This window comes from Coturnix japonica, chromosome 9 (assembly GCF_054131305.1).
Source record: "Coturnix japonica strain WE chromosome 9, WE-NBRP24, whole genome shotgun sequence".
Taxonomy (NCBI): domain Eukaryota; kingdom Metazoa; phylum Chordata; class Aves; order Galliformes; family Phasianidae; genus Coturnix; species Coturnix japonica.
Window position 1 is genome coordinate 31,326,121 of NC_140671.1, and position 20,870 is coordinate 31,346,990.

At 48.1% G+C, this 20,870-nt stretch overlaps 3 protein-coding genes across 16 annotated transcripts in view; 1 reads left to right on the forward strand and 2 right to left on the reverse strand.

Annotated features, from left to right (window-relative positions):
* The window catches only part of SLC45A1 (solute carrier family 45 member 1), a 29,552-nt gene extending 18,548 nt beyond the window's left edge, over positions 1-11,004 (forward strand). For 4 of the 9 annotated variants that reach the window (XM_015882531.2, XM_015882532.3, XM_085509255.1 and 1 more), the window contains exons 2-9: positions 1,967-2,376; positions 3,000-3,092; positions 3,486-3,710; positions 4,702-5,441; positions 6,650-6,803; positions 7,510-7,686; positions 8,117-8,322; positions 8,389-10,783. In XM_015882531.2, coding sequence (XP_015738017.2) covers positions 1,977-2,376; positions 3,000-3,092; positions 3,486-3,710; positions 4,702-5,441; positions 6,650-6,803; positions 7,510-7,686; positions 8,117-8,322; positions 8,389-8,673 — 2,280 coding nt within the window. In that variant the 5' untranslated portion in view covers positions 1,967-1,976 and the 3' untranslated portion in view covers positions 8,674-10,783. Of the gene's footprint in view, positions 1-78; positions 593-644; positions 908-1,966; positions 2,377-2,999; positions 3,093-3,485; positions 3,711-4,701; positions 5,442-5,819; positions 5,998-6,649; positions 6,804-7,509; positions 7,687-8,116; positions 8,323-8,388; positions 10,784-10,825 lie in introns of those variants that run through there. The other 5 variants (XR_014931889.1, XM_015882529.3, XM_015882534.2 and 2 more) reach the window with 5 other exon arrangements.
* On the reverse strand, positions 10,276-12,379 carry MRPS16 (mitochondrial ribosomal protein S16). 6 transcript variants are annotated; one of them, XM_015882606.3, is made up of 4 exons: positions 12,348-12,379; positions 12,013-12,276; positions 11,790-11,937; positions 10,276-10,559 (listed from the first exon to the last, which is right to left on the reverse strand). In XM_015882606.3, the coding sequence occupies exons 1-4, from the start codon at positions 12,358-12,360 to the stop codon at positions 10,547-10,549; spliced, it is 438 nt and encodes a 145-aa protein (XP_015738092.2). In that variant the 5' UTR covers positions 12,361-12,379; the 3' UTR covers positions 10,276-10,546. The 6 variants fall into 6 exon arrangements, with proteins under 6 accessions (XP_015738092.2, XP_015738094.2, XP_015738090.2 ...); XM_015882608.3 differs by having other exon boundaries at positions 11,779-11,937; XM_015882604.3 differs by lacking the exon at positions 10,276-10,559 and adding an exon at positions 10,952-11,527.
* Positions 12,380-12,619: 240 nt separating this feature from the next.
* On the reverse strand, positions 12,620-20,567 carry SDHB (succinate dehydrogenase complex iron sulfur subunit B). Its single transcript, XM_015882593.2, has 8 exons — positions 20,484-20,567; positions 19,628-19,755; positions 18,248-18,333; positions 16,206-16,342; positions 15,776-15,892; positions 14,503-14,604; positions 14,076-14,198; positions 12,620-12,834 (listed from the first exon to the last, which is right to left on the reverse strand). Exons 1-8 carry the CDS (start codon positions 20,556-20,558, stop codon positions 12,757-12,759), a joined length of 846 nt encoding a protein of 281 aa, XP_015738079.1. The 5' UTR covers positions 20,559-20,567; the 3' UTR covers positions 12,620-12,756.
* Positions 20,568-20,870: the final 303 nt, after the last annotated feature.

The following is a 20,870-nucleotide window of genomic DNA, read 5'->3' on the forward strand; positions in this document are numbered from 1 at the left end:
GTTGGCTTTGCCTCCCACTGACTTCCTTGAACCCACTCAGTTGACATGTAAGGGAAGCCAGGGTGGTGTTAATTTACATGGTAAACTCTTCTCGCCATATGAACATTGAGAACACATAATTGAAATGCTTGTTTAAACTTGTTTTGGTTTTTTGCTGTTGTACTTTGTATATGCTCTGTGTTCCACATTGTGAGCCACAGACCTTGATGACACGACTGCACATTTACAGCATATAAACTTATTTCTATAGTGTAGTACGTATGGAAAGGAGACATGTTTGCATTTGGTTTATCTGGACTAAATCTCACAGAGCATCTTGAGCTGGAAAGGACCCATCGAGTCCAACTCCCAGCTCCATCAGGACGGCGTAAGGATGAAGCCATGTATCGAGGAGCACTGTCCAACCGCGTATTGGATGCTCTCAGGTTTGTGCCCCCGTTCCCTCCGCTCCGCCCGCTCCCGGCGCTGCTCCCGGCGCTGCAGCCCACGCTCTGGGGGCGGTGCCCGCGCTGCGGCCGCTTCCGCCGCCGGGGGAAGGACGGGGAGCGGCTGCGGCGGCGTCACGGCGCGGTGCGGCCCGGCCCGAGGTGAGGTGAGGCCGCGAGGGGCTGAGCCCGGAGCGCCCGGGGCTGCGGGGCTGCGGTACCGCGGGAGTCCGGCCCGACGTGTCCGCGCTCGGTGCGCGGCGCCGCGTTGGGGCCTTCGGCACTTGGTGCAGACGGACCGTCCGTCGCGGTAGGAGCGGGCGGCTCAGACAGTCCCGTGTTGGATTGTGCTGCTCGTGCTCCAGCTCCCGGCTGTGTGTGCTGGGAGGAGCTTTCAAACTGCCGCTCGGGGGTAGGGAGACCAGAGTTGTTGTGGGGATCGTCCATTGGTGCACTCTGGGGAGGCCTCTGAGCCCCTGTGGGTGAGTTCCCGTGGTAGCTGTGATTAATAACGTTACCTGAGGGCATGGCCTACCTGTACATTGCAATTGAGGTCTCCCAGGGCTGGGCTGGTTTGTTTGGCGGTGGGAAGCATGCAGGGCTGCACTGCGGGGCCGCTACGAGTCAGTTCACACCTTCAGTGTGGGCTCGAGTCCCTTCGGGGGCCAAATCACAAGTGGGTTTGGGTCCCTGCTCGTGACATGATGTGACTGTGCAGATAGGGGTCAGAGCCACATGGACCCAAAACCCTGACAGTTAATGTGCGTGGCTGCTGGTGTGACAGATGTCATTTGTGGACGTATTTGGGGGGCACAAAGCTGAGAGCATCCAATACGCGGTTGGACAGTGTTATGTATGTACAGCAGGGACACAGAAATGCTCCGAGGGATGGAACAGCTCCCTCAAGGACAGGCTGAACTGGGCTGTGCAGCTGGGGAACAGAAGGTGGCAGGGAGAGCTGAAAGCAGCCTGTCAGTGTCTGAAGGGGCCATAGGAAAGAAGGGGACATGGGGTTTGTTGTGACAGAACAAAGGGAAATGGTTTGGGTTCCAAACTGAAAGATTTATATTGGATGTAAGGAAGAGGTTTTTTAAATGGAGGTGGTGAGCACTGGCATAGGTTGCCCAGAGATGTGGTGGATGCAAAAGGAGAGAAGTTCTGTTTAGTAGTGTATGACCTGCCCTGCAGGAGGCAATGGCTTGAACTTGTTTTCTCCTACGCTTTTAAAAAATGGTGTGGAAGGAACATGCAATATTCCTCTAATGGTCATGGTGTGCTTTGGGAACAGCCTGAGGCCCTGCTGTGTCCAGCAGAGCGCTGTGCTGTGCCCTGCCGGGTCAGTGATAAGAATGGAGCGCTGAGCTGGAGGTGAGAGCAGCGTGTATCTCATGGCACTGTTGGTCTGGAGTTCAGCCCAGCAGGATTCTGCTCGCTATGCACTCAATATGTGAAATACTCAGAAATGGCTTGAACTTCAGTAAAGGAAATTCCACAAAGCTTTTCTTATTCAACCATCTTATTCTGAGCTGTTTTTCTTCCAGACTCCCAGCCATGATTCCACCATCTGCAACAACCCCCGTCAGTGATGGTGCGCTTTTGCCAAGTGTGGTTTCTCAGGAGACGTGGAGGCCACAAGTTCCAGGCTATTCTGGGTCGGTCACACAGCACATAAGTCACCGGGCTAATAACTTCAAGAGACATCCGAAAAGGAGGAAATTAATCCGCCCTTCACCACCACCACCGCCAAATACTCCCTGTCCTATTGACTTCATTGGCTTTGGGGATCTCCAGCCTCAGAGATCTTTCCTGGAACTCCTGTTTAATGGGTGCATTCTCTTTGGGCTTGAGTTTAGCTATGCCATGGAAACAGCCTATGTTACACCTGTGTTGCTTCAGATGGGGCTGCCAGACCAGCTGTACGGAATGGTGTGGTTCATCAGCCCCATACTAGGTAACTTCTGGGTACACTGTTCCTTTCCTCGTGCTTTGTTCTGCCCTGCAGGGGATACATCTGGTTTTCTCTGCCTTGGCTCTTCAGAAGTATATTCCTTGTGATGTCATGGTTAAGAAGTACTAGCCATAGCTTTAAACAACTGAATGGAAAATAGTCTAACCTGAAATGAGCCTGGTATGACCAGAAGGTCTATTCTTTTACCAACTTAGGCCCCTAATCACAGACAGGTACCTTTCTAACTTCCATGTTTATTCTTGCTGTTTTCCAAGTTAATTTAGTAAAGGATCTCCAATATAAGGGGTATAAGTGAAATAGGTGGTAAGGAGCTTAAAACTGTTGTACTTTTTTCATCTGGTGTTAAAGTCTGTTGTGCTGATGACACAGAATGAATTGCATTGTCATAGCAGTCCTGGATGGGCACTGGTGCACTACACTGTCCAGTCCCCAGTGTGAGAAGTGCCAGGCACTAGACTCTGTGTAGTATAGAGTGTCTGATACTGACTGGAGATACTACTGTGCCATGGTGTCCTGCCTTTAACCATCTTCTAACTTACCCATTTAAAGCCCATGTGAAACAGACTTGTAGAAGAATTTAATGTGTTGGTTATTTCCTTTTTTAGGGTTTCTGCTGCAGCCTTTGCTGGGGGCCTGGAGTGACAGATGCACATCCCGATTCGGGAGGAGAAGACCTTTCATTCTGGTCTTAGCAGTAGGTGTGTATTGTAGAAATGATTGCAAGGTAGATGATGATGCATCTCTCTGCTATGATATGTAGCTGTGGGCCTCTCAAGTGTTGTGGGTCTGATGGTAAATGTCACTGAGGTGATGGTGCTTTGTCAGCTGGAGATCCACTGTCTTGTCAGTTAGAAGAGGTGACGTTTTGAAGGTCAGGAGTGCTGCTTTTTGACTAGCCACGACTCCAGGCACTTGTAAAGTTTAACAGTGTGCAAGGATTGCGTGTTCTGTGAGCCACGTACATCCCCAAGTCTGTGATGTGAACAGGACCAACAGTGCTTACTACAAGACTGCTTTTAGAGAACATGGGAAGTTGCAGTTTCTCTTGTTTGGAAGTGTTTGATTCTAATTTAATTTGTTCTTATTCCCAGGTGCGCTGCTTGGGCTCTCGCTTATGCTGAATGGCAGAGATATTGGGAGTGCCTTGTCTGACACTGTGAATAACCACAAATGGGGGATCGTTCTTACAGTCTGTGGTGTTGTCCTCATGGACTTCAGTGCAGATTCAGCAGACAATCCCAGCCATGCCTACATGATGGATGTGTGCAGCCCAGCGGATCAAGACAGGGGCCTCAACATCCATGCCTTGTTAGCAGGTATGCTTTCTTGATGCTTCTTGGATGACGTGAGTCCAAAAAGCCATTCTGTGAGAAACCAGAGTGTAAATTATTGGTCTTTTTGTGCATTTGCGTAAGCTGAATACCTGTAGAGAAAGCAAGAATCAACTTTGAAAGAAGGCTTTTGTTTACTGCAGAAGGCTTTTGTGGCTGACAGAAGTCAACAGGACAGTCCTGTTTTGTTTTTTTTTAAGATTTCTTGAGATGTTTTACAACCCTCCAGAAATGACCCCTCAGGCAGAAGGTTCAGATTATCACAAGTGGTTTTTTCTTTTTAGTTGCTGTATTGGAGAGCAAAGGGTTTATCCTATGCACTCTGCTCTCTTATCACTGTAGTGTAATTTTCCTGTCTGTCAGGAGACTGTTCTGTGTTCCTTAACATCTTCATAAGAAAGAAGACAGTGTCATAATGTTTTCACCATATGAAAAGTGACAGATACAGTTGGTGCATCAGAATTTTCTATTTATCTGTAGTAATGCAGTGGTACTTAGTACATTGGACACACTGCTGAATAATGGGCTTGCTATGCTTCTGAAGTGATTAGGTCTGTCTTGGACACATGTAGATCTGTGTTCAAAGTGAATGAAGAAAATAGACTTCAGAAAAACAGTCCTGGCTGATTGCAGGGCCTTGACTTGAGGTTAGTGAGCACTTCTATTTTACAGACTGGAATTACTGGAGATAAAGTGATTTGTCTTCAGCAAAGGAAGAACTTGCATTTAAAATTATTTATGTCATTGCATTTGCATCACTAACCTTCTCTCTCTTTCTGTTCATTGTATGGAAAGACTGTCTGTGTGGTGCAGATACGTGTGTTTATTACTGCATTTGAGTTGAAAAGGGATTAAGTGGTAAAACAGAGGTAGCACGTTGGATTTTACTGCTAAATGATTAGACAAATGGTACTGTGCTGTTACTGACTTCGTGGATTGGCTAGGGAAGATAATCTCAGCTCTGTTTTTCCACCAGGTCTTGGAGGTGGCTTTGGTTATGTTATTGGAGGAATACATTGGGATAAAACCAGTTTTGGAAAAGCTGTGGGAGGGCAACTGCGTGTCATCTATGTCTTCACATCAATAATACTGACTGTTACTACTGTGCTGACTCTAATTAGCATTCCAGAAAGACCCCTAGGGTCCTTTAGCAGGAAGAAAAAGGTGATGAAGAGTCCAAGTCTTCCTCTCCCTCCTTCTCCACCTCTCTTCTTTGAAGAGGGTGTGAATGAAAACTTTGCTTCTCATAACTCGGCTCACTTATATGCAAGTTTTACAAGCCCCGTTTCTCCCCTCAGCCCGCTCACACCCAAGTATGGCAGTTTTATCAGCAGAGACAATTCCTTGACAGGAATTAACGAATTTGCATCATCATTTGGGACTTCAAATATTGACAGTGTGCTTATAGACTGTTTTACAGGTGGGCACAGTAGTTACTTAGCACTTCCATCTAGCTTGCCCAGGCAGCCTGTCAGTGTCAGCTTTCCTCGGGTGCCAGATGGTTGTTACCAACAAGAAAATGGAACTCTGGAGCAAGGGGAGCGGAGCATAATTCCAGGGCCTGATGGAGAGGCACTGAGGGTGGGCTCCCTGGATGCAATAAAGCCACGGTCATCAGGCATTCTGAAAAGACCTCAGAGCTTGGCCATTCCAGATATTGTAACAGGACATTGTCCAGAAAATAGCAGAAGAAGAAATGTAACATTCAGCCAACAGGTAAGGGCAGAAAATCAATTATACGACCATGTAAACCCAAGCGTTTGTTTAATCTCTATGTATGATTTTTAAATGTTTAGTGCACAAATTCATTGCTAAAGGCTGCTCATGACTGTTTACTTGTAAAAGTCACTGGGGGAACAGAGTACCTGCCATGGCTTTGTTGGAAAAATTGTGGATAGGATATGAATTATGATTCATTAATGGTCTTTCATGTGCCTTTGTTAAGAGAGCAGATATGGAAGTGTTCCCCTCCTCTTCAGGCCGTGTGTGAAAGTTAGGCTGGCATTTTTAGCTCTCCTTCGCCACTTAGGAAGCTACCATGTGAGAGCAGAAAAGGACACATTTTTATTGAGCCTGTATCTTCCCTTTCCACAGAAATACCTGCAAGATAGGGCCAGGGATAGGAATCTCCCATGAGCTTCTCCTTATGGCAGTCATTGCATCTGGTTTCATCAGGGAGGTGAGGTTTTCTTTACCCAGGGATAAGACTCTGACCTCACCTCCCACTGTTGGTGATTACTTGGAATGTCTGAGACCTCTGTATGCTGACCCATTTTTTTATGATCCAGGATGAGGTAAACTGTTCTCTGTTTAGTTTTCTTTTTCTTTTTTTTTTTCTTTTCCTTTGGGGAGGGAGGGGGGAGAGGCTTTGGTTGGTTTCTTTTGTTTGTTTATTTTTGGTTTTGCTTGGTTGATTTTTGTTTGTTGCTGTACTTTTCAGTTTGTGAGAGACTTTGTTAGGGCCAGGATTTTATATGCACTGTGCCTGTAGAAATCAGCCACTGAGGCAGTGAGCAATGACAGTGTGTTTCAGTTCAAACCGTCCGCTTTTCCTTCACTATCTCTAAAACTTCAGGGACCAAAATCACCTGACTGTGGGTACAGCTCGTATTAACAGAACTGAAATTTATGCTTTCCCTATGCTGGCGTCTGAACATGGTTGATGAATTCTTTGGAGCAGTACAGAGTGCTGTTTCAAGTACACTCAAAGCTGTAGCACAGTGCTGCCATTTAACACTTGTTCTAAGGCTGAATTTGCTGATGTTCTTAGCTGAGTACACCGTTCTTAATCCCCGGATGAACAACTGAGCAGCAGTTTAACCTTCAGATCATTAGGTAGATGCATAATAATATTGCACAGGTTTGCTCAAAGGTCTTTTGGATTACTCTTAGTGTTTGTTGACCTGGAAGTTCTTATGTTGCAGGTTGCTAATATCCTGCTGGATGGTGTTAAGTATGAGAGTGAACTGAATGGATCAGGCGAGACCTCTGAGCAACCACTCTCCATGAAACTTCTTTGCTCAACCATCTGCCACATGCCCAAAGCTCTTCGTAACCTCTGCATCAACCACTTCCTAGGTAATGAAATCATTCATTCTTGTTTTCACCACAAGGTAGTCTATGTTGTGTGATTCTTTGTAAGTATTTTATTGCTGCAGTGGCTGCAAACTGAAGAGAATGTAATTTGTTCCATACACACTCACCAATGAGGTACTTTCTGTTATTTATTTTCTTAGAATGTTGAGGGGAAAAAAAGATTAAAAAAAAAAAAAAAAAGAAAAAAGCCCCTAGAACTGTAAAACTGACTTGCTTAGAAAAGGAATAATTTTTGTTTAGATCAATGCATCTGTTAAATGGATGTTTTTGCTAGAATAAGAAACAACACTGAATGTAATGCCACAGGAGTGCCTGTAAACCAAGTCAGGAGGACAGCAGCATCTGGAATTAATATCCAATGAGTGACTGTGTGGAACTTGGCCAGGCAATTCAGACTATAATGGATTTTTCTTTCTTGCTAAACCAGTGGCACGTGGCCAGCATTAAGCCTATAGTATTCCATATGTGAATTCAAGGTATAAATCTTGATAGTTAAAATCGTGAACATCTTTGACAAACAGCAAAATGCACAGAGAGCAGAAGTCTCAGATAAATGTGGATGTTGCTAAACATTATGTAATACATTGCATGAACTGTTTTCAGTTGTGGTTTATATTGTAGTATTCGTGGCTTACAAGAGGAAAATGATCATCTGCAGTCCTAATGTGTTACTTCTGGCTTCTTTCAGGATGGCTCTCATTTGAGGGGATGCTGCTCTTCTACACTGACTTTATGGGAGAAGTAGTGTTTGAAGGGAATCCAAAAGCCCCTCACAACTCAGATGAATATCAGAAGTACAACGCTGGGGTCACCATGGGCTGCTGGGGAATGTGCATCTATGCATTCAGTGCTGCTTTCTATTCAGGTACTGCGTACAGTCACCATAGACACTCCTATCAGAAAGATACACCTGGTCCTTAAGTGGTATTTCTGCAGTAACAACTCTGGCTTTTATGTTGCACATAGCCTGCCACGTGGCACGATAGCTGAAGCAGTTATCACCATGTTGAGTCCAGAAATATATGCAGCCAGCAGAGACATAGTTTGGGTACAGTGGTATTCAGTACCCGTGTGCCTCCAATGGAGCTCAGTGGTGTAATGCAGCGCCAGCTCTGCATTGTCTGCCTTTGTGCTTGTATGGAAAGCTACTATTTATATACTATTGCATAAAGCTGTGATGATTGCTGCTGAGTTGGGGCTGTCCCAGTGTCTGGGCTGTGTGGCCCGATGGTGAAGCCCTGCTAACTCCAGGGGAGTCATGGTTCATTGCAAATTTCCACACTGTTGTCTTGTAGCTGCACTGGAGAAGCTGGAGGAGCGGTTCAGCACACGCACGCTGTACTTCATTGCGTATTTGGCCTTTGGGCTGGGTACCGGGTTGGCCACACTCTCCAGGAATATCTACGTGGTACTGTCACTGTGCACCACCTATGGCATTCTGTTTGCCACGCTCTGCACGCTGCCCTACTCTCTACTCTGTGACTACTACCAGAGCTGTGAGGTGAGCCGCAGGCAGGATGGGGATCGGGGCTGCTGGTGACACCTCCTCACACTGTGTTCCCTGCAGTTTGCAGGCTCGCACGCAGAGGGTACACGGCGTGGGATGGGTGTTGATATCTCCCTACTCAGCTGCCAGTACTTCTTGGCGCAGATCCTGGTGGCCCTGGCCATGGGGCCGCTGACGACAGCTGTGGGCAGTGCCAGTGGCACCATGTACTTTGCCAGCCTGGTGTCCTTCCTGGGCTGCCTCTTCTCCTCCCTTTGCGTCATCTATGAGCCAACCCTGTCCACTGAGGAGCTGCCACCCCCTGAGGAGCAGAGCCCTCTCCTGCCCCATGTGCAGGACCAGTAAATGGGAGAAGCTGCTGCAGCCTTGGCTACCTCACTTGCACCATTCTTGTCCTCAACCATTACGGTAAGGTGGGCTCGTGCCCTTAGGATGGCAGCAACTGGAGGTGTGCTGTGTGTGACCGTGCTGGCACTGGGTATGGGAAGCCACAGAAAGGTGTGTGCCAGTTTTGCTGAACTTCCCCCTGCCTGCAGGAGGGGGCAGTGCCTGGCACTGTGCATCTTTCTCAAGTTGGTGAAGGCTGGTCTGTGTTTCCAGGACTGGTGATCACAGCAGTGGGAAGCATTGGTGGCAGTGTGGGACCTTCCCTCCAGCTGCCATACGGTGCCATTTTTCCTCAGGGGGGGACCCGGAAGACCAGTGCTTGGGCAGGTGGACCCCAACGGTGGCAGTGAGCTGTGGGGCTCCATTGCTGTGGTGTACCACCAGCCTTCTGAGCAAAAGTTGCCTGGCCCTTGGTTGTTGAGGGCTACAATTCCTGCAGGACCTCAGGAAGCAGTGAGGGCAACACGTGGGTCTCACCTTCCGCCTGTGTTAGAGCTGGCCCTGGGGTGTGCTTCTCAGAACTTCAGAGCACAATGCAAGTACTCTGAAGGCCCGTGGCTGGGCTTCCATGTGCACAGAACTCCAGTCAGCAGATCCGCTACAAGAAGATGCTGTGGGATGGAACTGGCTCCAGACTCTGCTCTGTAAGTTCTGACCGTGGTCCATAGTGATGGTTTCTGATCTGTGCATACTCCTGTGTTAGACTTTTAACTGACGCTACAATGGTTAATGTTAACAGGATGGGTAGGAGGGTTGTTTTTGTTGGCTTTTTTTTGTGAGCCAAGTTTCTCTTGGTAACTAAAGTTTATTCTCACAATTAGGTTAAGGATTTAAGAGAAACCATTTATGTGAAAGCCAAAAGCCACTGGCACATCATCCTTATTTCTCATACAGTTGTACCTCACGTTTTAAAATCTGCCGAGGGATCAGTGGTTTGTCAGCTGGAGCTGTACATCTGTACTGCTGTGAGTAGGGTGCAGAGGTTTCCCATGGCAGAAGGGCATTTGAGTGCTTAGGAGCACTGTGCATGGCATCCCTTTAGAGGCTCTTTTTGTTCTTATCTAGGACAGAAGCAGCAGGTTTTTTCTGGAGATTGACTCCTTCAATGAGTTGTTCTTGACTGTTCACTTAAGTTCATTTTATGTGTGATGTGCAATATCAAGATGAACTAACTTGCATAATCTTTAGCTGTTGTGGCATACTATAGTGCTTAAAACATAACGTACAGTGTGTAAGAACCTTTCATTTTTAAGTTCCCCACTTTGTTTTTCTGTGAGAAGGAAGTTTTGTGCTGTTTGGTCTTTACTTTCCTGGAGGAACGTTTCTGACCTTACAAAGCCAAGCATTCAGAGACAGCAGTGTCAGACTGAGGACTGTTCATCCTGATCCCATCTGTTCTGGCCTACAAGGCATTGCCCACTGTCACACCTGTGTCGTGCAGCTTTCATTATCAGGCACCTCCAACATTATTTGGGATGAAACTGGACCTGGTGTATGAGCAGCACACTCGGCACTTCTGAGTGCCTGGTTGGCAACAATCTAAAGAGCTGACTGGAATTGTTTTGGTCTGCTGTGTAACCTTTAATTCTTTGTCTTAGCAAACTTAGACACTCAAATGACTGTTACCAGTGTATTTTCCAGCACTGGAAGAGGCTCCTCAGAGCAGTGGTCACAGCCCCAAGCTGCCAGAGTTCAAGAAGCATTTGGACAATGCTCTCAGACACAGGGTTTGAGTTTTAGGTGTTGTGCAGAGCTGAGGTTGGACTGAAGGATCCCTGTGGGTTTCTTCCAACTTGGGATATTCTATTATTATATTCGATGGTCGCGTGTGTCACTCTTTTCCTCTGTAAATAAGAGTAGGAAATACATATAGTTATAAACCTATTGCTATGTTGAAATGCATTGCACAATTGAATATATATTACATTTTCTATTTTAAGTTCAATATCGGTGCGTCTTAATTTGGGTTTTTAGTGATATTGTGGGTGTCCAATGTGTCACCATGATGCAGAATTCCTTGGAAGTTGCACTAAATCCATAATAACGATTAAAAAACAACAAGAATTAATTATTCGCTTATTCTCCTTTTGTTACATGTTGCATTTTACAGAATTGCTGTGTGGTCACTGCTGAGCTGTGAGCTGCAATACAGCGTTTAACTGGTCTAAGTCTGTGGGCTGCTGCTTAGAGGTAAAAGGGAGGAGCTGGGGCAGGAAAGCGATACCATGCTGTGCCATAGTTTAGACTGTATAGATTAATGACTTAAAAATTAAAGGTTGCTTAATGGAAGTCACTTGTGGGTGCTCATATCTGTATTTAAAGGACGTGTACAGAAGAAAGGAAAATGGGGAGAGGGAGTTAGAAGCACGTAATGAATTGTCTCATAACTGTGCTAGAGGTTCATGTTTAATGTGCAGCTTTCTTTAAGCATGGAGTTTGCAGTTATCAGCCTGTCAGCGCTTCCTGTGGATGAGGTGAGCGATGTGCCAGCAGTGTGAGGTACGATCTGTGCTGCTGAACCACCCCCTCAAGGTGTCTTCAGGGACAGGAACCCCCCGTGCTTCTGAGAGAACAGATGGGCTCAGAGCTGTGCTGGGGAAACTAAAGCAGAAATGTGGGTGCAGTTCATTTGTGTGTGTGTGTGCTCACAGATCACTGAACTGCCCATTAATGTTGTATCAGAGCCAGTGAATCAAACGTGAGCAGCACGGCAAGCAAATGGAAGCTGCTGATGTGCCTTAATGAAGAGCCTCGTGTGCCTCCGGGTCCGGTTCTGTGCTCCATGATGGCTGGGGACGTCCCATCATCGCTGCTGCGGGTCAAGTTGGCTGTCAACTCTTCAGAGCGAAGGTGGGAGAGAACAACACGTACACAGGAAGGAACATACACACACACACACATCGCGTTTTAATGCCGTACTGTGCGCGGGGAGCAGCGCTCACTGTTCACTCACTGCTCGCTCACTGTTCACTCACTGTTCACTCACTGTTCACTCACTGCTCGCTCACTGCTCGCTCACTGCTCGCTCACTGTTCACTCACTGTTCACTCACTGTTCACTCACTGTTCACTCACTGTTCACTCGGGGGCTGCGCGGTGCCGGGTTCCTGCGCTCCGCCGTCCGCAGGGGGCGCGATGGATCCTTGTGCTCGTCGCTGCCGCCGCCGGATCCGCTCGGCGTTGGTGACGGTCATGGGGTGCAGCGGCAGGAACCCGGCCAGGCCTGAAACGAGCCGCGCTCAGCGACACGAACCGCCGCGTCCCGTCCCCGTCCCGTCCCCGTTCCTCCGTCACGTACCCAGCAGTTTCTCTGCCGGCCGTGTCAGCTGCGCGCCGCATCCCAGCCAGTGCCGCAGCCGCTCCAGGTTCAGCCCCGCCACTTTCTCTCCGTGCGCGTTGGGCAGCGGGTCGATGCAGCCCAGCTGCTCCAGGTACTTCCCGTCCCGGGCCCGTTTGCTGTGCGCCGCCACGATGCGGTAGAACGGGCGGTTGGTGCAGCCGCCGAGGGCGAAACGGATGACGACGTGTCCGCCCCGGTAATGACCCCTCAGGAGGCCGCCACCTGCGGGACAGCGCCGGGCGGTCACGGGGCGCTCGGTACAACAACAACGGGCCGCGACCGCGGGTACTCACCGAGATGAACCATGATGGCGGGTCCTCTCCTCTTGTGTCGCGAAGTGATGACGTACTTCCGGCAAGACAGGAAACGACCGGCAGGCCCCGCGCGGCGCCGACTTCCGGGAGGGGGCGCGCGCGGCCGCCATGGAGAGCGGGAAATAATGAGCAGCGCGGGAAAACGGAGCCGCCACAACGGGACAAAGCGCCGCGCTGTGCTGCTGCCACGGGCCTGCATTGAACAGGCGGCGGAATCGGCTCCATATTGTTAATGAGTCACCGGCTCCCAATTGTTCTTACAGCGTTTATTTATTGTACGCACAAGCACATGGAAAAACCACCAACGTTCCTGCTGGATCCAGGTTACATCGCGGTGCAGCGGCTGTGTCCGTCAGGAGCAGCGTCACAGCGTCACAACGTCACAGCGTTACGCAGCGGCCGCCTTCTCTTTGTACGTCGCCATCATCTTCTTGATCTCAGCGATGGCTTTGCCGGGGTTCAGACCCTACAAACACAAAGTCCCATGGCAGCATCCCCCCTGCGCTCCCACCATCTCAGCTGTGTGTTCATAAGAACAATTGAGGCTCAGCAGCCAGGTTTGAAGCTGGAGCCCTAACGCTGCACTTGTATCAAATGCTGCAGTGGATCCTGAGGGCACTGGAGCAACAAGAGCACCCAGTCACAAGGAGATGCACAGCAAGACAGAGCAGGAAATGAGCACAGAGCACAGCTCACTGTGTGACCTTATTGCAGGGCTCATCAAGATAAGAGCTGGATTAAGCTTATAAGGAGAAACGTATTAACAACCGTGAGCATGTCTCAAAATCAACAGACCAAGCCCTTGTGTGTTATTTCCCTACGCTGTGTACAGTCAGATCTTCAAACAGGACCATCATCTTTAGCTGAACTACAGCTGACACGTGAGCACAATGATCTGCTTCAAAGGGGGGATTTATCTGCAGTCAGTGAATCATGTTAAACACACAAACCAGCAGGTGCTGCTCCTGACAAACACCGTCAGCCCAGAGCTCATTTCCCTACATCCACTCAATCGTTTGCTGCCTTATTACTTCACAGCTCAGGAAGAATTCTGCTCTACCATCAGGTTCAAGCAATGCTGAAGCGGAACATAACACAGCTGGCAGGAAAATGAAACTGCATTAACTACCCAGCAACAGGAACAAGGTTAAAGCAAGATGAGGAAGAGGCACACTCTCATTTGAGAAACTTTGCTCAGTTCTCAGCAGAAATACCACAGACAGCAGATCTGGGAAATGCCCTTCTGGCAGGATGTCAGCATGAAACACACCCCCCTCAGCACTGAAAACCTGCTGTCATCTTCTCTGTTATGCAAGTTGCTCAATACATCAGGACAGCAGCTACTGCTGAAGTGTCAGAGCGCTGTGCTGGGTTATATGCGTTACTCACATCACTGATCAGGTAGTCTTCCCTATAGCATTTCTGGCAGCATCCCTCACACAACCAGCACTTTACAGTCACAGACCTAAATCCTGGAAACAGGCTCTCAAAATCACGAGGAAGAGACGTTTCTGTGATGCGTAATACAGTGTAAACTCTGCCATATTCTCTTGCACAGTCATTAATGCAAACATGACTGCTGATAACTCACCATTTCAAAAGGAAATAAAGTCAACCAGAGCTTGAAGAAAACAAAACCTACTACGGATGTTTTCCTGCCAGTTTGGAAGTGATCGCAGAGGGGACGCATGCAGGAACAACACGTACCTTCGGGCAAGTCCTCGTGCAGTTCATGATAGTGTGACAACGGTAGAGAGAAAACGGGTCTTGAAGTTGTGCCAGCCGTTCCTCTGTGTAGTCATCTCTGGAGTCAATCATCCAGCGATAGGCCTGGAAGTCAGTGTCATTGACACACCAAATGATTTCCCAAGGTGAAGTAATCAGTGTTGTATTTTAAAAGCAACACCTAACTCAGGAATTCTGGTCCATGACTACATCAAAGAATCATTAAGGTTGGAAAGGACCATTAAGATCATCTAGTCCAACCACTGCCCCATCCCCACCAAACCACATCCCTCAGTACCATCTGCTTTTCTTCAGTAACTCCAGGGGCACTGATGTCACGCTGCGCTCACAGATACCTGCACTGCTTTTAAATAAGCAGTTCCCCGTGACACCCAGGGTCCGTCCTTACCTGCATGAGTACAGCAGGACCCAAGTACTTGTCCCCATTCCACCAGTAACTGGGACAGCTGGTGCTGCAGCAGGCACAGAGGATGCACTCGTAGAGTCCGTCCTGCACAGGAGGGAGACCATCGTCAAGCCACAAAAATGCAGGTAAATGAAGGTAAATGCAGGTAAATGAAGGAGCCCTCAGTATTCTCAGGGCTCATTCAGCTACTTTTAGGTTTGTGTTTTTCTACTTAAATGAGAAAGTGACTGCAAAGATGCTGCTTTATGAAATCCTTGAGAGAATCCCTTTAAGTCCTTATGTATGTCATCAGATAATGTTATGAAGTGGTGTAGGAGAATTAACTGTCGCTCTTGGATAGAAATGATTTCAAACTAATCCTGTGGCTGTTAAGAGAGCACAGCACTAGTTGCATGGCACTGCTGACATCTTGGGCACATAGTGCGTCTATTCATCAGATGTTGGCTTCACAGCAAACAGATAATGGGCAACTCTCAAAGATTGCTGCAGACAATTAGGCTGCAGCTCATGTGTTTTCATTGTATCCTCTTTAATCAGCCTTCTTCTGTGTTACTCATGCTCATCCCTTTTACCACTTGCCAGGATTTAGGCTGCTTGCCCACTGTGAGCCTACTCAGTGACGATACTGCAGGAACAGTCACAGCACTGACAGGCCAAGCTTCAAACTGTCGAGCGAATGATCCATCAAGTCAGGCCAGAGGCAAAAGAGAAACTGTCAATTTAACAACACTTACTGCGGGAGCCAAAGAAATCCAGGTAATTTACCTGCTCTACAAACTCTTCACAAAGCTTTCCCACCCCCCTGTACAGGCTCAGCTTTTTCCATTAGTTTCAGGGCTCTAAAGCCCAACATGCAGCAACAGGACAGTGCTGCTTAGCACGCACCAGTCAGATACGCAGACAGTGCTGCAATAGACAAACTACACCCCAGCATAAGCAGCGCTGCCTGGTCTCTACATGAATATTACAAGCCTCTGCCCTTCACAGTGTTTTTACAAAGACAGAGTTTTGCAGAACAGACAGTGGAAACAAGGTCAGAGTCCTCAGCACAACTGTGTTCTGTTTCATTATTAGATGTTACCCCTAGCAATGCAGACGTGCCACAACACTGCGTTTCAGGGAGTGCTTTCCGCCCACATCAGGCTTTGTAACACAGTTTTGTCATTACAGGAATTAGGCACTATGCATTAATGTTTAACCCTGGACTTATCCGGAAGGGACTTTAATGGTAAGAATAATTTCAAAAAAGGGTAACCAGTTTCTGACGATCTTCTATGGATTGCAGGTACTGCTCCTTGCCCTGCTTCGACTCATCCTTCTTCTTCAGGTAAGGCTCGATGGATTTGTACTGTGCGTAGAAGTTACTCAAGTCCTAGGAGACAAAAGGCAAAAAATTGAACTTAAATTGAACTGATGCTTGAGAGACTGAACATCTGTTGTTGTTCATACAGAGGGAGGTATTTTGTACATCAGCCTGCCACATTCCTCCTAACGAGGCCAGATTTAGTCACCACTGGTAAGCAGACCCACCCAAGCCAGAGAGCATCAAGAGGAATTCAGACGTGAATTGTGGGACGTGATCTTGCTGCCATCTCCCATTATTATCCATTCTAATCCAACGTGAACCCCATACTGTCTGGAATGGTGTCAGCATTGGTCACAAGATGAAGGCGGCAGATACTTACTGGAACAAGATCCTTCACCACATACATGTGGGGGAGAGGGTAGATTTTAGTGATCTTGCTGAGATCAGGGTCAATTTTTTTAGTACAGGCCAGGGTGTTTCCACCAGCAATATTCATCGCACAGGAGCCACAGATGCCTGATAGAGAGAACAGAGTAAAGCAGTGGATGTTCACCCTCTTTTACCCTACTTGAGGAAGATCCTGTTCACCCCAAACTTGCCCCTGGCTTGATTTCCCTTCTGATGTCATCAAGAAACTCTGTACGTGATGAGGAAAACGCTACAAGCTGTCACTGGGCCAAGCACGTTGCTCTTCAAACAAAGACAAAGAGCTGGAGTTGTTTTTAAGAAGCTCTAAACATATCCTCAGCACTGGACTTCTTTCCACAGCAAAACCAAGTGTTTCAGTCACTTCATCCCTCCGCATAACACTCCACGTGCTACTTCTCAGGGTGGGTAAAGCATTCAGATTTGTTCACAGGTTTGAAACATGAGCAGCTAACACTGGGATTATAAAATGGAGCCAGATGGACCCCCAGCAGCCCCGCAGTTATGGTCAAAAGCATCCGTAAAGGTCAGGAATGCTAAAATAATTCCCAAGACAGAAGCTCCTTTCTGCACCTTCTGCAGCAGGCTGAAGTTGCGCCATCCCCTGCTTTCATTAGTTCCCCATGGTGAGAGAACACGCGCTCACAGAACAAATAGCATATAAATAGCTAAACAAATGGATTAAGCGACACTGCTCATCATGACCTTCAGTAACACAAGGAACAGATGTAGCCCAGGAAAGGGCAAGGCTCACAAAAAAACATTACAGACCTGTCACTGATACTGCTCAGGTCAGAAGCTCTGGCATTCAAATCAGACTAATGCTTAAGACATTATATTGGAAAGACGACAAGTGTTGAAAGGGCGTAACTAATTTCAGAGGATTTGACACACATCAGTTGATATGAGTCAGGGAAATGCCACAACTCCTCACACCGAGTGAGCCAGTGCTCAGCGCATGGGGTGCCGGCAGCCCTTCCCACAAGGGCTGACAGTTGGACAAAGCTATTTCTCCCCCTCACTAAATGGCTACAAGTATTTTCCAGTTAACTCGAGAAGGGACCAGGACAATTGGAGACTGCACACGTGGCTCCGTGTGTAAGAAACAGGAACATGTGGTCAGATTTTTTTTCCCTGTATGGTAGAAAAGGACAAGATCAAACCAGCCAAGCTTAGAAATCTGTCTTCAGGTTCTCAAAGAAAACTATTCCGTGCAATTACTGCTCAGGAACAGTGTTTGCTGTCTAAATATCAGACACTGAGAACAATCACACTGGGTAAAATCCCTCCACTTGCTATGCAGATTCTGCAAGAAATGTCTGTGTTGAAGCTTGCTTTTCATTTAGATCTGAGTCAGGACATCTTTAGGCATCAGGCAATTACACCTAAATTTCTAGTGCTTGCAAACCCAACCAATTAAGTCAAAAGTTGTTCCATGATGACGTTCTCCTTTACAATAATCTTAATAGCACTCATGAATTAATTCTTTCTTTCCAGGAAAAAGTGTCACTGGGACTGGGAAGTTTGAATGCAGCCAGACTAAGATGCTGATGAGGACCTGCCTGAGAACCAGCTGGTGAGTCTGCAGCATAAAACCATGAGGTGGCCTTTTCCTCACTCACTCTGCTTAGTCAAAGGGCTGCAGTTCACCCCCACTCGACACATCTTTCCTCTCAATTCTGCTGCTGTAATGTCTCTTTCCTAAATTCTCATCTGTTCCTCCATCACTGAAGGGCAGCAAGATGAACACAGTTAGGATAGAAACAGGAATGACTGGGGCTGTTTATGTGTACTGCTTGTAACTCAGTGTGGGGTGATTATACCCTGTAACTTCACTGCTTGATTCACTAAGGTATTTCATGTGCAATACCTAGAAAAGAAGAGTGGCGTACTGTGGTCTGCCCTGAAGTTTTCTATTGGTAACACACATGCAGTGTCAGCGTTAGCATTTATTTGGACAACAGTCAGCTTAGCAGATTGAAAAATCTTTCTTACCTTCCCTGCATGACCTGCGGAAGGTCAGAGTAGAGTCCAACTCGTTTTTAATCTTAATCAGAGCATCAAGTACCATAGGCCCACATCTATAGCAGAAAACAAAGTGAGTGAACCCGTATAATTTCCCCTAGCTTTATCTCCAGCACCATCTAAGAAGCAACTAAAAGGTCTTTCATCTCAGCTACAATGAAAACTATACTTTATTTTGCAACAAGATAGAGATCACTTGCTCAATGGTACAACCCACCTGCCTCATCTCACCCTGGGGTCAGAGCAGGACGGGAGCCATTTCTTTTGCCGAAGCCCAGATTTGGCTCGGCTGGAGAGGGTTCAGACAGCACAGCTGAAAACAATCCTAAAAGCTCTCACCTATTAAGGCAGGTTTTGACAAGTCTGCCTACCCTCATTTGTCACAGGAGGCAGCACTGCTTGCAAAAGCAAACAGTCTTGGACAACTTATGTAATTTTATATATGGCAGACAAGACAACACCTAGAAATTATTAACTGGGGCAAATCAAAGCAGCAAAGTCTGATTTCTGTCACGTGCTTCCCAAGCAGAGCTGCATGACTTTGTATCTGAAGCTTTCAGGAAGGGCTTGAAGTGAATTCCTCTGGCAAGACCATAGTAACAAGAGCTCAAGGAAGTGGAGGCATGTGTGCCCATGCAAAGGTTTCTACACCACAGGGAAGACTGTGTTCTTCCACAGGATTGCTGAGAAATGAGAGCTTTCTTGGTGATAACTGCACTAGAGTGTACAAGCAGCTACTAGAAGTTTATTACTTCTAGTCTGCTGGTCACATTACATGTTAAGAGAACTGTAAGAGACAGTAAAACCTTCACCTTAGCTCACAGTCTCAGACCTTGGAGATATGAGTAGAATTGCTTCCTTTTGGAATATGCCCTAAAGTTTACCGTATAAATACAGCTCATTAGAGCCATGAACAAGTTCAGGTATTTAACACTTTAACACAGATCAGGGACACAGGTAAAACCTCAGGACCCACAGAATGAGGCTACCATTTAATTGCTGACAACTACTGAGGCATTCACGGTACAGTTTTACTTGTCATACCTGGCATCAACAGCGAGGGAGGGGAAGTAATCACACGTGGTCTCAGTAAGATTTGATCTATCAGGAAATAACACCCCGTCTTGTCCTACTGCATAACACACCTGAAGCACTGCCTCTCTGGCTACTGTATCACGGTTTTAACAATGCCTGAAGCTGAATGAGATTGCTGACACCCTCAACTGTTGACTCAGACACCTCTCAGCTACTGTGAATTACTGCCTGTCAGATAACCTGTGTGCACATGCAGCCCCGACACATCTGTGTGCCACGGAAGCCAAGCAGAGCTCCCTAATTGGGTACACTCACTTATTCAAATCCACTTCATACGTCTGCATACGGGGTTTGTCCCCAGGCTTATCGGGATCCCATCTGTAGATGGAGAACTTCTTGATACGTGACGTAGCTGCAGCTGCCGTCTGAGCTCCTCGACAGATCTGCATTTGAACAGCAGCAAAACAGCCCTTAGGTCCCTCCGGGTGGCTTTTAGTTGGCAACAAAACGACCTGAGGCCATGAGTTTTGGGGCCAGAGCTATGGGATCCATTACTGGCTTTGCATGTGGGCACATGTAAAGAGAATCCTTCCAAGGGTTTCACGGAGCAGTGCACCTTGGCACCCACAGCCACCTCTGTGCTGGGCCTTCCTCCTCTTCCTTGAAACAGTGGAGACGACCCCAAAACTAAGGAGGCGACCCAGGGCCCCGCAGCTCTGAAGTATTTGCCACAGCCCCACAGATCCCCTTAGAAGTTTCCTGCCACCTTCCCCACCCCGTCCCAGACCCCACCTACATTTCTCCTGCCCCCACATCCTTCTCCAATCCTATTCTGGATGCTCTGTATCACTCAGCTCCCACCTCCCCCTCAACCACCCCCCAGACCCCTCCCCACTCCTCTTCATCCCCAGACCCTCTCCAATGCCCTTCACACAGCCCGTGTCCCCCAGAACCACATTCCCTCCTCCTAACTCCTCTGAAACGTCTTCCCTTCCTACACCGCATCCTGCCCCCATCCCCCTTGTCCCTCTACTCCCTCCCAGGTCCCTTTGCCCCCCAATCCCGTCTGTGCTCCCCATCTCCCCCCATACCCTCCCAGTATCCCTCCCCTAACCCCCCCTGCCCTCTACCCGTCGCCCCCCATCCCTCGGTCCGCCTCCATTCCCCTCACCGGCCGCGGCCCAGCCCTCAGGAGCCGCGCGGGGACGCCGCGCCTCAAGGAGACTCCCACCACGGCCGCCGCCATTTTGGCGCTGCGCAGTTCCGCTCCGCCCCAGAAGTGTTCCCTGAGGGCGGCACCTGCCGGCCGCCATGTTGGGTGTGTGGGAGCCATGTTGGGTGTGTGGGAGCCATGTTGGGTGTGTGGGAGCCATGTTGGGTGTGTGGGAGCCTTGTTGGGTGTGTGGGAGCCATGTTGGGTGTGTGGGAGCCATGTTGGGTGTGTGGGAGCCATGTTGGGTGTGACGCAGGAGGATGCGCAGTACCGGCACCATCGGATCCCGTCATTTTCGGAGCTGTCAGACCGCTGCGTCTCCCTTATCCGTAATTCCTATCCTCC

What these genes read in the sequence shown, in the direction of transcription:
- MRPS16 (XM_015882604.3), bottom strand. An exon ending in GCCGGCAGAGAAACTGCTGG is followed by an intron (nt 11,938 to 12,012) that starts GTACGTGACGGA and finishes GGCTCGTTTCAG; the next exon opens with GCCTGGCCGGGTTCCTGCCG. An exon ending in GCGCAGCCCCCGAGTGAACA is followed by an intron (nt 11,528 to 11,789) that starts GTGAGTGAACAG and finishes CTTGACCCGCAG; the next exon opens with CAGCGATGATGGGACGTCCC.
- SDHB (XM_015882593.2), bottom strand. Translation starts at nt 20,558, where the DNA reads ATGGCGGCGGCCGTGGTGGGAGTCTCCTTGAGGCGCGGCGTCCCCGCG. An exon ending in TGGTGAAGGATCTTGTTCCA is followed by an intron (nt 15,893 to 16,205) that starts GTAAGTATCTGC and finishes TTTGTCTCCTAG; the next exon opens with GACTTGAGTAACTTCTACGC. An exon ending in TAGAAGATCGTCAGAAACTG is followed by an intron (nt 14,605 to 15,775) that starts GTTACCCTTTTT and finishes CCTCCTGTGCAG; the next exon opens with GACGGACTCTACGAGTGCAT.